We start from the raw sequence: 14,606 nt of genomic DNA on the forward strand, positions 1-14,606 counted from the left end.
TTCCCTTTACCAATTTGGATGCCCTTTATTTCTTTCTCTTGTCTGATTGCTCTGGCTTGGACTTCCAGTACTATGTTGAAGAGGAGTGGTGAGAGTGGGCATCTTGTCTTGTTCCAGTTCTCAGAGGGAATGCTTTCAACTTTTCCCCACTCAGTATTATGTTGGCTGTGGGTCTATCATAGATGGCTTTTATTACAAGGGACATACCTGTCCCTTGTCTGCCCATTTTGCTGAGAGTTTTAATCATAAAGCAATGCTGGATTTTGTTGAATGCTTTTTCTGCATCTATTGAGATGATCACATGATTTTTGTTTTTAATTGTTTGTGTGGTGTATCACATTTATTGAATTGTGTATGTTAAACCATCCCTGCATCCTTGGTATGAAACCCACTTAATCATGGTGGATTATCTTTTTGATATGTTGTTGAATTCAGTTAGCTAGTATTTTGTTAATGATTTTAGCATCTATGTTCATCAAGGATATTGGTCTGTAGTTTTCTTTTATGGTTATGTCCTGCCCTGATTTTGGTATTAGGGTGATGCTGGCTTCATAGAATGAATAAGGAAGGGTTTCTTCTTTCTCTATCTTGTGGAATAGTGTCAAAAGGATTGGTATCAATTCTTCTTTGAATGTCTGGTAGAATTCTGCTGTGAATCCATCTGGTCCGGGACTTTTTTTGTTGGTAATTTTTTAATTACCATTTCAATCTCGCTGCTTGTTATTAGTCTGTTCAGGATATCTAATTCTTCCTGGTTTAAGCTAGGAGGATTGTGTTTTTCCAAGAATTTATCCATCTCTTCTAGGTTTTCCAGTTTATGTGCATAAAGGTGTTCATAGTAGCTTTGAATGATCCTTTGTATTTCAGTGGTGTCAGTTGTAATATCTCCTGTTTTGTTTATTAGTGAAATTATTTGGATTTTCTTTCTTATTTTCTCAGTTAATCTTGCTAATAGTCCATCAATTTTACTTATCTTATCAAAGAACCAGCTTTTTGTTTCATTTATCTTTTGTATTTTTGTTGTTGTTGTTGCTGTTTCAATTTCCTTTAGTTCTGCTCTGATCTTGGTTACTTCTTTCTTCTACTGGGTTTGGGTTTGGTTTGTTCTTGTTTCTCTAGTTCCTTGAGGTGTGACCTTAGAATGTCAGTTTGTGCTCTTTTAGTCTTTTTGTTATCAGCATTTAGGGCTATGAACCTTCCTCCTAGCACCACCTTTGCTTTATCCCAGGGGTTTGGTAGGTTGTGTCATTATTATCATTCAGTTCAAAGAATTTTTTAACTTCCATCTTGATTTCATTCTTGACCCAATACTCATTCAGGAGCAAGTTATTTAATTTCCATGTATTTGCATGGTTTTGATGGTTCCTTTTGGAGTTGATTTCCAGTTTTATTCCACTGTGGTCAGAGAGAGTGCTTGATGTAATTTTGATTTTCTTAAATTTATTGAGGCTCATTTTATGGCCTATCCTAAGGTCTACCTTGGAGAAAGTTCCATGCACTGTTGAATAGAATGTGTATTCTGTGGTTGTTGCATGAAATGTTCTGTATATATCGGTTAAGTCCATTTGTTCCAAGTTATAGTTTAAATCCCTTGTTTCTTTGTTGACTTTCTGTCTTGATGACCTGTCTAATGCTGTCAGTGGAGTACTGAAGTCCCCCACTCTTGTTGTGTTGCTGTCTCTCATTTCTTAGGTCTATTAGTAATTGTTTTATAAATTTGGAAGCTCCAGTGTTAGGTGCATATATGTTTAGGACAGTAATATTTTCCTGTTGGACATGGCCTTTTACCATTGTGTAATGTCCCTCTTTGTCTCTTTTAACTGCTGTTGTTTTAAAGTTTGTTTTGTCTGATATAAGAATAGCCACCCCTGCTCACTTTTGGTGTCCATTTGCATCAAATGCTTTATTCCACCCCTTTACTTTAAGTTTATGCGAGTCCTTATGTGTTAGGTGAGTCTCCTGAAGGCAGCAAATAGTTGGTTGGTGAGTTTTTATCCATTCTGTGGTTCTATTTCTTTTAGGTGGAGCATTTAGGCCATTTACATTCAATGTTATAATTGAAATGTGAGGTATCATTGCATTCATCATGCTCTTTGTTGCCTCTGTATTTTGGTTTTTTACTTTTGCTTTTTAATGTGTATTTTTGTTTTACAGATCCTGTGTGATTTATGCTTTAAAGAGGTTCTGTTTTGATGTGTTGCATTTCCAGGATTTATTTCAAGATTTAGAGCTCCTTTTAGCAGTTCTTGTGGTGGTGGCTTGGCAGTGGTGAATTCTCCCAGCACTTATTTGTCTGAAAAAAGACTGTATCTTTCCTTCATATCTGATGCTTTGTTTCACTGGATACAAAATCCTTGGCGGATAATTGTTTTGTTTGAGGAGGCTGAAGATAGGGCCCCAATCCCTTCTGGCTTGTAGGGTTTCTGCTGAGAAATCTGTTGTTAATCTGATAGGTTTTCCTTTATAGGTTACCTGGTGCTTCTGTCTCACAGCTCCTAAGATTCTTTCCTTCATCTTAACTTTGGATAACCTAGTGACAATGTACCTAAACAATGATCTTTTTGTGATGAATTTCCCAGGTGTTCTTTGTGCTTCTTGTATTTGAATGTCTAGGTCTCTCGCAAGGCCAGAGAAGTTTTCCTTGATTATTTCCCCCATATATGTCTTCCAAGCTTTTAGAATTCTCTTCTTCCTCAGGAACACTGATTGTTCTTAGTTTTGGTCACTTAACATAATCCTAGACTTCTTGGAAGCTTTGTTCATATTTTCTTATTCTTTTTTCTTTGTCTTTGTTGGATTGGGTTAATTTGAAGACCTTGTCTTCAAGCTCTGAATTTCTTTCTTCTACTTGTTCAATTCTATTGCTGAGATTTTCCAGAGCATTTTGCATTTCTAAAAGTGTGTCCAAAGTTTCCTGAATTTTTTATTCTTTTTTCTTTAAGCTCTCCATTTCCTTGAATATTTCTCCCTTCACTTCTTGTATCATTTTTTGGATATCCTTGCACTGGGCTTTGCCTTTCTCTGGTGCCTCCCTGATTAGCTTAATAACTAACCTCCTGAATTCTTTTTCAGGTAAATCAGGGATTTCTTCTTGGTTTGAATCCATTGCTGGTGAACTAGTGTGATTTTTTTGTGGGTGTTAAAGAGCTTTTGTTTTGTCATATTACCAGGGTTAGTTTTCTGGTTCCTTCTCATTTGGGTAGTCTCTGTCAAAGGGAAGGTCTAGGGCTGAAGGCCATTGTTCAGGTTCCTTTGTCCCACAGGGTGTTCCCTTGATGTAGTACCCTCCCCCTTTTCCTATGGATGTGGCTTCCTGTAAGCCAAACTGCTGTGATTGTTGTCTCTCTTCTGGGTCTAGCCACCCAGTGAGTCTACCCAGCTCCATGCTGGTACTGGGGGTTGCCTGCACAGAATCCTGTGATGTGAACCGTCTATGGGTCTCTCGGCTGCGGATACCAGCACCTGTTCCAGTGGAGGTGGCAGGTGGGTGCAATGGACTCCATGAGGGTTCTTAGCTTTGGTGGTTGAAGGCTCTATTTTTGTGCTGGCTGGCCTCCTGCCAGGAGGTGGCGCTTTCCAGAGAGCATCAGTTGTGGTAGTACGGAGAAGAACTTGTGGTGAGTGGGGGCCCTAGAACTCCCAAGATTGTATGCCCTTTTTGTTCAGATACCAGGGTGGGTAGGGAAGGAACATCAGGTCGGGGCAGGGATAGGCATGTCTGAGCTCAGACTCTCCTTGGGCAGGTCTTGCTGTGACTGTTGTGGGAGATGAGGGTGAGATTCCCAGGTCACTGGAGTTGTGTCCCTAGGAGGATTATGGCTGCCTCTGGGGAGTCATGCAGGTTGTCAGGGAAGTGGGGGAAAGCCAGCAGTCACAGGCCTCACCCAGCTCCCACACAAACCGAAGGGCCAGTCTCACTCCCACCATGCCCCCCACCACAGCCCCAAGTCTGCTTCCAGGTGGTGGGTGAGACAGGCTTGAAAACTTGCCCCAGGCTACCCACCTCCCAGCTGTGAAAGAAAAGAGCTTGGTTCTTCCCCTCTGTGGATTCTGCACATGGGATTTGCGCCCTCTCCCAAGTTCTGGCTGGGAGGCTTCTTGCCCCATTGAAATAGTTACAAAGTTCAGCTAGAGATGTCCTTCTCCCTGTGGAGTTTTACCCGCTGCTCCTCTGGCTGCCCTTGCAATGGATCCCCGTGGTGACAGGCAGGAATGGGCTGCTTGGGGACCCAGCGAGCTCCCTGGGCCTTCCTGCTGCTTGCTCTACCCCTGTATTTCGCTCGGCTCTCTAAATTAACTCAGCTCCAGGTAAGGTTGGAAACTTCTCCCACAAACAGACCTTCAGTTTCTCCAGTGGGGGGGTGTGTGTGGGAGAGGAGGGTCTCCCTTTCCCACTTCTGCAGTTGGGCACTCACAGTATTTGGGGTGTCTCCTGGGCACTGTAGGAGCCGTCGCTTCCTTCAGAGGGTCTGTGGGTCCTCTCAGTATTGCTGGTTTGTTCTTGCAGTCAATCTGGAGCTAAAATTCGAGCACTGCCTTTATTAAAAAGAAAAAGATCTAACCAGGACTGTCCCCAGAAAATTAGGCCATATGGGTCCCACATATATGATAAAAGAAGAATAGGGAGAGGATAGCATTGACCACTGAATGAATTATTTCCAATTTTCATCATAACAACAGCTCAATAAGTATCCTACAATGACATCAGTACACATTTCTTTACATTTAATGTAAATACCAACAGTGGTCACCTATCAACATCATGGAAGAGCACACTTCACAGGTTTCATAATCAAATTTTAAAATAATCACATGTAATAAAAACAAATGACTAAAATACAAAAATGTAATGTATTTATTTACTAAATGGTTAGCTATAAAGATACAATTTCTGCCTTGGAGTTTAAAGCAGTTTCATTTTTTGCCATAGTTACTTTTTCTGATAATATGCTAGAATCACAGTCTTCTCTGTTTTATCTGGATTGTAGGGATTGTTTACATTTTATATGTTTGTTCACTTGAGAACCAAATTTTTTTACTTCATGATGATGGAAGCTCTGTAATATAAAAATGTCATTGTGCTCATATATTTGAATAATACCGATCACGGTTTTCAAAGTCTCTATGAGCATATCTTGCATAAGTCTTGTTATGTGGGATCCTTCCAAAAGGTTCATGGTCATTGAAACAAGATTCAAAAACTTCATCAACAGCCTTTTTAGCTACTTCTTTGCTGATATTCCTAACAGCCAGGATAGAAAGAGTGGCTCTGTCTCGCACACAAGTCTAAAAAGAAGGAAAAGTATGAGGCTCTAATTTTATATAAACATTTAATCACAAAATAATATATTTTATCTAATGTCTGAATTAATTAAAATTAATTTCCTCATATTATTTTACTAATTTCTGTCATTCCAAAGAAGAAAACAAAATGAACAAAGATCCATAACACTTAAGGAGTATTTTTAGCTCAACCTAAAATTATTTAGGCATAAGTAAGACCTTCTCCATTTTCTCATCTTTCCCACTGATATAAGCAGATGTCATTCTCAGAAATTCTTGGCAGTGTCTGCCAAACAATATCTCCCAATTTGCAAACTCGCCAAAGAAAAAAAAAGTCTATAAAGTCCTGATTGACTTTTTGATAAAATTTAATTAAATTTAAAATATACTTCACTTCTGTACCTCTCTTTCTTTTCAGTTGACCAATGCTAGATAACTTTTCCTTTGAGAAGGGTAAGTCCTCTCTGGAGGCAACAGGAAACCATACACATATCCACCCGAACTTGGAAAGTACCTTAATTTTTTAGGGGGGGTGGAAATTAACTTTTTTTTCCTGATTGTTCTTTACACAGATATTAAAGTTCTAAGATAATAATTTACCTAACATTTCATAGTAATAGGCTAGAATTTCTCAATACTCTAATTTAAATATTTAAGAAATATAAGGCCCTGCCATTCCAATTCTTGGAGAGCTTTTAATCCATTTATTTCTCCCCAGGACCAATCTAAAACTCAAAAGAATGGCATTTGACCTTTTCCTAAAAATAATCAAACACTGGTTTGGATGGCTGTGCATCCTGACAGCCATCCGTTTTCTCTGCATGTTCCCAGTTTTTCATCGGCCTGGTCAGTGTGCTCAAGCTGGAGATACTCACTAACATTGGAATATAGTGTTTCTCAACCTGAATTTTACTAAACGCTGATTTTAAAAAATAAACCCCAGGCATAAAGGAACAAGAAAAGGAAGAACCATGTGAAGCCAAAACAACAGTTGCTAAAAAGAGAGGAAATTTCTCCCCTCCAGGGAAAAAAGGTACAAAAATTTGTCTCCTGAAGCCACAGGGTTGGGAGACACAAGTGTAGACCACAGATTTACTTCTTTTCAGACATAATAAATTTCTGTTAAAATAAAGATATGACTATGCAATTTTACAATCAGTAACTGTACTTGCTGTTTCTATTTCCTGGGTACATGCTGTACAAAAGCAGGGACTCCATTCTCTAAGACTCTTCTCCCTCAGCCAGATTCCTACTACCTCCACTTATTTTCTGTCCTATTGCTGTTTCTATTTGTTTTCTGCTGCTGCTACCCAATGGTAAAAAGAGGAAAACTTCCTCTTTCAAAGATTGTGTGCATCACAAACCTATCACAAAGATAGAAGGTGAATTAAAAAAAAAAACATGCTCTATTTCTTTAGTATATCAACTGATTTTTTTTAATTGGAAAATAATATAAAATTAGCATATTTTTCTAAAAACAGAGTATATGCAATAGTTTTTTTTTTTTTAAGGAATTTTTCAAACTCTATTGACAAGAGCAGATACCCATGAGCTATGCCAGCACATGCTTTAACCACATTATTCTCTTCTCTAGGGGCGTGCTGATGTGTACCCTGCTTCCACCCTCTCCACTGACAGCCAGAACACACAGAATTCACCAGAGAAGCAGGGACTCAAGGGCACAGAAAACATGCAGCACAAGACAAGTCACTGGCATATCACTAAGCTGACCTGGCAGAGGCTGAACACCTCACTGTCTAGAGTAATCACCCTTTCCAGGCAGAAGGCTTTTCTTCTCCCTCCCATTGGCTAAGTTCACATTTCTGAGTAGCTCACTGTGACTTTCCACCTCCCACTCCAGAGTTGAGTTACTCTCTTCTCCAGAAAACCAAGGGCCTTCCTGTTGTCCTAAGCCTATCTTTTTTCATCTAGTTGGAACTGATATCGTGATGCTCATATACTTCACAAACTGACTCAGCAGGCTCTTCCTGTAGAAAATGACTGACCAGCCTTTCTCCTAAATGTGGACACAGGCCCAGGCAGAACTGCTCACATTCATTATCAATCCATGAGTCCTATACTTCCTTTCCCCACGTCCACCTAATACAGATCTCAAAGCCTTTCTAGCAGGATAATCTTGCCTTATAGCTCTCTTTTGTTTTTTGTTTTTGTTTTGTTTACACAAATCCCTCTCAGCTAAGCTCATCATACTCAAGTCTGTGCTAAGCCAAAGGTTTTCTATCACATTAGATAGCCTTTACAGGTACACTGACACATAGCCATAACTTGTGCAGCAACACACTCTCTGTTCTGAAAGGGATTACATCTTTTGTCTCCAGAATGCTATGGTAGATTCAAAATAGAAGTCAAGAATTGTTAGAATAACAGTAAGACATGCTGTGATTTCACTTCCATTCCTTATCCACCCCCATCGAAAAGTATCCCAGATGCAAGATCTTAGTTCCTTTTTTCTTTTTTTTTTTTTTTTGAGATGGAGTCTCACTCTATGGCCCAGACTGGAGTGCAGTGGCATGATCTCGGCTCACTGCAACCTCCATCTCCCAGATTCAAGTGATTCTCCTGCCTCAGCCTCCATAGTAGTTGGGACTACAGGTGTGCTCCACTACGCCCAGCTAATTTTTTTGTATTTTTAGTAGACACGGGGTTTCACCATGTTGGCCACGCTGGTCTCGATCTCCTGACCTCGTGATCCGCCCGCCTCGGCCTCCCAAACTGCTGGGAGGCATAAGCCACTGCGCCAGGCCTCTTTTCATTATTAGACTATCTCACACACTCATTGAGTCACATAGCTTGCCCATAATTACAAAGTAGAACTAAATTCCATCTACTTTGTTTAAATGGTACATACTTTGTATTCTTTTCACATACGAAGTTCTTTCAAATTTCAAATACTGAATGTACTTTTCATTTCTTTATTCATTATTTCCACTCGTAACACTCTGGAGGGGAGGTGATTTCATGTTAGTTTTTACCTGGTGGTGTTGTTTTAATCCAAAATGTAACCTGAATATTTCATTGACAAGTGAGCAGTCTCCACTAAGGTTAGCAGCTCGAACCTATCACACAGAAGACAAATAAAAAGAAATAAATGCTCATGCTCTATATATCTTTATGATATCAACCAATTTTTAAAAATTAGAAAAGAATATAAAATTAGCATCTTTGTCTGAGAAAAGAGTATTTGTAACACTTCTTCTTAAAGGACTTTTTAAACTCTATTGACAACGAGAGCAAATATCTATGAGCTATGCTAGACAATGCCAAATACACTGGAGAGATGGGAAAAGTTCAATCACCTACCAAAGGAAATTTTCTAAACTTTATGCGTAGCTTTACTGACAGAACTAATTTCTTTTGGAACCAAAAGTCAGAGAGCTACACCTCAGAGTTAAACTACACACTCTACAAGATACAAATACTTGTAGAAATTGCCAAAAGTACTTCAAGAAAGCATTCTTGAAATAAACTGAGTTTCAATGTGAGCTTAAAACTGAATGCATTAATATCTGAGACACTTTGAGAATATGCCCCTCCCAACCCTTGCCCGAATCTCTCTTGGAGCTTCCCTCAAACCTGTATAAGTTCATGACCTTCCTCTAGGGACTTGATTGTCCTATGAAAAATGAAGCAATACAAAACACAAAGAATCAAGAACATTCCAAACTGGTCACGCTATGAGCATGACAGCCTGAAATTAGGACATATTTTCACATTTACTATACTTCAATGAATGAAAAAGTCTTAGAACTACCCACATAGATTCTACAGGCAGCTTGACCACATTTTTGCTAATTCATTGCTAACAGAATGGCCCACTTCTTGTTCCTTCTTCAATATTATGGCCTCATTCCTCTGAGGAGCTCAAAGTACTTAACACACTTTAACTAGCTAAAAGGCATTAATTCTCACAGTACCCAAGAAAGAGACCTATTTAAAAACTCAGGTTTCAGTCTATTCTCCAAATAATTGGAATTATAATTAGATGCAGGGGGCTACATATTAATTTCAAGAGAAAGGGAAATAATCTAAGTTATATAGTATAGGCTTGAGATTTAGATTATTTTAATTAACTCTTCAATTAATGACATCCAAGTATATGCATATGCAGAATACGCGCTCTCTCTAGGAGCATATTCCAAGAGCAATCCAACGTGCTTAGTAATAAATATCTTTTTATGTTGTATTTTTGAAAAGAGCATGTTTTACTCTAGGGCAAGCAAGGAGCTCTATGGAAGGCAGCTGGGCAAGCTAGTTAAAAACACTAGTTGTAATCCTGCCTCTGCCACTTACTAACTTTGGAATCTAAACAACTGTCTCACTTTCCACATACGTAAAACAGGGACAATAATAGTATAATATCTATCTCAGTAGGTTATTGTGAAGATTAAATAAGAATCTGTGCAAACAGAACAGTGTTTGGAACACAGCCCTCAGTAAATTTTAATTATTTTTTTATTTTTATTTTTATTATTAATGTCTCCTATGGAATACATTATAAAATATATTCCATAGGAAAAAATTAATAGCTTATTAAAGTCAGTCATCACTATTACTAGGACTTACAGGATATAGTTAAGAGAATTCTAAAAATACACTTTAAATTTCTCTAACTGTATATCAAAAATGGTATTCAATGTTAGTTAAAAACCGAAATCCAAACTAAGGTAGAACTATGACAGTAAGAAAAGGAATACATTTAAATAAATTACACTTGAATAAAATATTCAAGCATAGAGTATTCTGGAGAAAAATACAATAAAACTCACCTCTGAGCACGCCAAATGTCTGATGTTGGTGAACCAGTCAACATGGGCACGACAATGATCAAATGCATGAATGAGCTCGTGTGTGACCACTCTGTTCATATGGGCCTGATTATGGATATTATTCTGGCACAAAACTATCTAGGAGACACCAAAATAAAAGAAGTTCAGTGATTTCTAAAATCTCCTTCCATAGACTCGATCTTCTCTCCCACATGACCTCACTTCTCCCCCACAAGCTCAACTGCCTGGAATATCTCTACCCACTCTTCTCCATTGGCCGCACATCTACCCATGGGACAAGTCCTAGTCCTAAGTGTACATGCTCCAATTGCCTCGCCCAGTGACTAACTTCTCCCTTCTCCTCTCTCTGGACTACAGCAGTACTTAGATTAAGGACACGTATTCACACACCATCCTTACTGGGCTGATCGTACTAGTCTGTCTCGGACTCCACAGCATTATGGTTAAGAGAGTGGGCTTTGGAATGAAGCACACAGATTCAAATTCCAGATCCACCCCTTACTAACTCAGTGACCTTAGGCAAGTTTCTTAATCTCTCTGTACCTCAGTTCCCTCAACTATAAAAAGGAGATAATTAGGGTAGCTACCTCATAGAACTGTGAGAATTAAATGAGAATATATGTAAAATACTTCTTATCAAGTTTCTGAATGAGCATTGAATGAACAAGGAATGACCACCACTGTCCTCATTTTACTAGAATGAGGGCAAATGCCAGGGAAAACTCATCAGAAAGACCTTCAGAAAGAAGTGCAAAACGCAACAGCACACTGAGCAGGACCCCATAAGAATAAGAAAGACACGAGGGATCCTAATAGTAATAGCTGCCATTGATTGTGTACTACTGCCAGACACTGGGATATGTGCCAGATATTTATATACATTCATTCAACATCCATTGATTCAACTAATACTTATTGAGACCTAATAATAGATTATAATCTACTGATGGAGATAGAAACTAACCAAATATTTACCAAAATGTTTACATACATGCAATGACAGTTGTCATGAAGAAAAACCCAGGTTGTCATGAGCATATACAATGAGGTTGGGTGCAGTGGCTCATGCCTGTAATCCCAGTACTTTGAGAGGCTGAGGCAGGCAGATTGCTTGAGCCCAGGAGTTCGGGACCAGCCTGGGCAACAGAGGAAAACCCCATCTCTATAAAAAAATAAAATAAAAATTAGCCAGGCATGGTGGCACATGCCTATAGTCCCAGCTACTTGGAAGGCTGAGGTAGGAGGATCACTTGAGCCCAGGAGGTTGGTGCTGCAGTGAGCCAGGAACACGCCACTGAACTCCAGCCTGGGCAAGAAAGGGAGACCCTGTGTCAAAAAAAAAAAGAAAAAGAAAAAGAAAGAATGCCTGACCTACTCTGGAGGTGGGGGAAGGTTTCTCTGTGGAAGGAATGGTTAAACTGGTATCTAATGGAGGAATAGAAGTGAAATTTGAGGTGCGGAGGGGAAGGGAGTATTCTAGCCAGAGAGAAAAACCTATGCAAAGCGTAGAGGGAGGGTTGACGGAAGAAAATGCTTGAGAAGCTGAAAGGAGAGCCCTAGAGTTGAAGCACAGCGGTGGGGGTGGTAGGCAACAGATACGGCTGGTGAGGTCGGGGGGCCAAATCCCTGAAGACCTTGTCTTTACCCTAAGAGCAATGGGAAGCTCTCAGGAGAAAGGGAATGTTGAAACAGAAGACTGCTTTTGTTTTATTTTGCTTTTATCCTTTTAACTATGGTTGGAAGAATAGGCAGGAGATGGCCAAAACTGGATGCAGAGAAGTTAGCTGAAGGCTAATATTCTAGGCAAGAGAGAACAGCACTTCAGCTAGAATGGTGGAAGCCGAAAGAGTTATTTAGGAGGTAAATTAGACAAAATATGTTGATAGAATATGGGGAAGGAATCAGGGGTACCAAAGATGATCCATAAATTTCTGGCTTGGCTAATAGGATCGATGGTAGCACCATCCACTGAGATATGCAAAACTAAAAGACTGGGTTGGGTGGGGATGGGGGATGGTAAAAATCATGAATTTGGACTTACACATTTCAAGTCTGAAGTGTCCTTAAGACACTTAAGTAGGTGGGGAGCAGTGGCTCTCACTTGTAATCCCAGCACTTTGGGAGGCTGAGGTGGAAGGATCATTTGAGGCCAGGAGTTTAAGACCAGCCTGGGCAACATAGTGAGACCTCATCTCTACAAAAAATTTTAAAAGTTAGCCGGGTCCAGTGATGCACTCCTGTAGTCCCAACTACTCAGCAGGCTGAGATGGGAGGATCGCTTGAGCCCAGGAGTTCAAGGCTGTAGTGAGCCATGATTGCGCCACTGTACTCCAGCCTAGGCGACAGAGCAAGGCCCTGTCCCAAAAAAATTTTTTTTCATTAAAAATAAAAATAAATAAATAAATAAAAAGATGCTCAAGTAGAGGTGTTAAACGGGCACTTGGATTTATGGAATGTGGAGTTCTTGAAAGTGAGCTTTGACCCCAGAAAATTGATGAGACCTCCTTGGCAGAGTACAGAGTAAGCAAAGAAGGGGCTCTATGACCAAGGATTGAGGGACTTTGACATTTAAATGCTAGTAGAGGAAGGTAAGCTAGCAAAGGAGCAACCAGAAGAGTGCTGTATACTAGAAACCAAAGAAAGTGTTTGGCATTAACACCTGAAGTCAAGTGTATACAAACTATATGACCCAGTAATTCTGCTCTTGAGCATATACCTTAGAGAAACTCTTGCACATGTGCACCAGTAGCAAAGGTCAAGAATATTCATAGCAGCATTGTTCATAATAACAAAGTTGGAAACAATCAATATTAGAGTAAACTGTAGTATAAACACACAACGGAATAAATACTATATAACAGGGAAACTAAATAAACCAGAGAGGTACACACAACAACAAGAAAGAATCTCACAAATGCTGAAGGTGGAAAGTAATTGGAGACTATATACTGTACAATTTCATAATACTACAAAATGCTACATAAAACTCAAAGTATAACATGTATAAAGCTCAAAAGCAGGCAACTAAATAACACACTGTTGGATTGTATATGTAGATGGTAAAGCCATTCAGAAAAGCAGGGAATGGTTACCACAAAAGTCAGGATAAGGAAGGGAAAAGGACCTGATTCAAGAGGACCACAAAGGCTTCTGAAGTCCTAGTAATGTTCTTTTTCTCTAGTCTGGGTGGTGGTTACATAGGTGTGCACTTTATTATTAGTGAAAGTGTACATACAGATGTTTTACTCTTCTGTATGAATGAGATACTTCATAATAAAAATTTTCATTTAAAAAAATAGGCCAGGCACAGTGGCTCACGCCTGTAATCCTAGCAGTTTGGGAGGCCAAGATGGGTGGATCACCTGAGGTCAGGGGTTCGAGACCAGCCTGGCCAATATGGTGAAACCCTGACTCTACTAAAAATACAAAAATTAGCTGGGCATGGTGGCACATGCCTGCAATCCCAGCTACTCAGGAGGCTGAGGCAGGAGAATCACTTGAACCCAGGAGGCAGAGGTTGCAGTGAGCCCATATTGCACCACTACATTCCAGCCTGGGTGACAGAGTAAGACTCTGTCTCAAAAACAATAATAATTTAAAAAATAATAATAAAATAAAAGGAGAGGGTGCCCAACTGTGTTCAACACTGCTGAGAATTAGGATGAAAGTTCAAGATGTGCACTCTATTTAACCCTGGGGGGACCAAGAAGGGAGTGAACTTATCCAGAGCCATTTTGAGAGCTATAGGTATTGTGATTACCAGTTTACAAATGAGGAAACTGAGAAGAAGAAAAATAACTTGCCCAAGCCCCACAGATAATAAGCAAGGAAACTAGGATTTGAACTCAAGTCTGACTCCAAAATCTAGACTTCTCATCCTTGTTCTATATTGCCACTTCACATGATTACTGTAAAAATGCTATAAATAACCTAAATACGTATAAAATTCTCCAGCAGGAAACAGTTAAGTGTAGTTAAGTATGAATTATACATTCAAGTGGGAAACAGTTACTTATAACACCATCATTTACCCTGATCACATGACATTATCTACCACCTCCAAGACTCTGTCGAAACTCTCTAATGACTTAAAACTAATAATAAAATTTATTGAATGCTTACTATGGGCCAGGCACTAAGATAAGCAACTCTATAAGAGATATCTCATTTAATTCTCATAATCATTCCGTAAAATAGATATAATCGTTGCCCAAATTGTACAGATTAGAAAACTCCCCTAATAAAAAATTTTCACAGGCAGTATCACTTCTCACCACATAAAGGTAAAAACCCTTTAATTTAGCATTCAAAACCTCCCACCATAGGGCTTACATTTCTTTCCAATCCTATTTTCCCTCATTCCCCACATGTTCCTGCCCTCCAGATAAACTAGACAATATGCCATTCCCTACACATGCCATGCAGTTTCGTAGCATGCACTTTTGCTCATGCTGCCCCTGCTCTGTCCCTGCTCTGCCCCTAAGGAGGCTTTATATCCTCTAGTCGAATCTGTTG

General features: G+C 39.4%; 1 protein-coding gene across 5 annotated transcripts in view; it reads right to left on the minus strand.

Moving 5' to 3' along the window:
* The window catches only part of ATP23 (ATP23 metallopeptidase and ATP synthase assembly factor homolog), a 240,270-nt gene that overhangs the window by 219,779 nt on the left and 5,885 nt on the right, over positions 1-14,606 (minus strand). For 3 of the 5 annotated variants that reach the window (XR_010148284.1, XR_010148283.1, XM_054664190.2), the window contains exons 4-6: positions 10,071-10,208; positions 8,277-8,360; positions 4,416-4,518 (exon numbers count right to left, since the gene is read on the minus strand). Coding sequence is in view for 3 of the 5 variants with exons in the window: in XM_054664190.2 (XP_054520165.2) it covers positions 4,416-4,518; positions 8,277-8,360; positions 10,071-10,208 (325 nt within the window). In the remaining 2 variants the exon portion in view is untranslated. Of the gene's footprint in view, positions 1-4,415; positions 4,519-4,704; positions 5,287-8,276; positions 8,361-10,070; positions 10,209-14,606 lie in introns of those variants that run through there. The other 2 variants (XM_509179.7, XM_063786405.1) reach the window with 1 other exon arrangement.

Source organism: Pan troglodytes, chromosome 10 (assembly GCF_028858775.2).
Source record: "Pan troglodytes isolate AG18354 chromosome 10, NHGRI_mPanTro3-v2.0_pri, whole genome shotgun sequence".
NCBI classification, from domain to species: Eukaryota; Metazoa; Chordata; class Mammalia; order Primates; family Hominidae; genus Pan; species Pan troglodytes.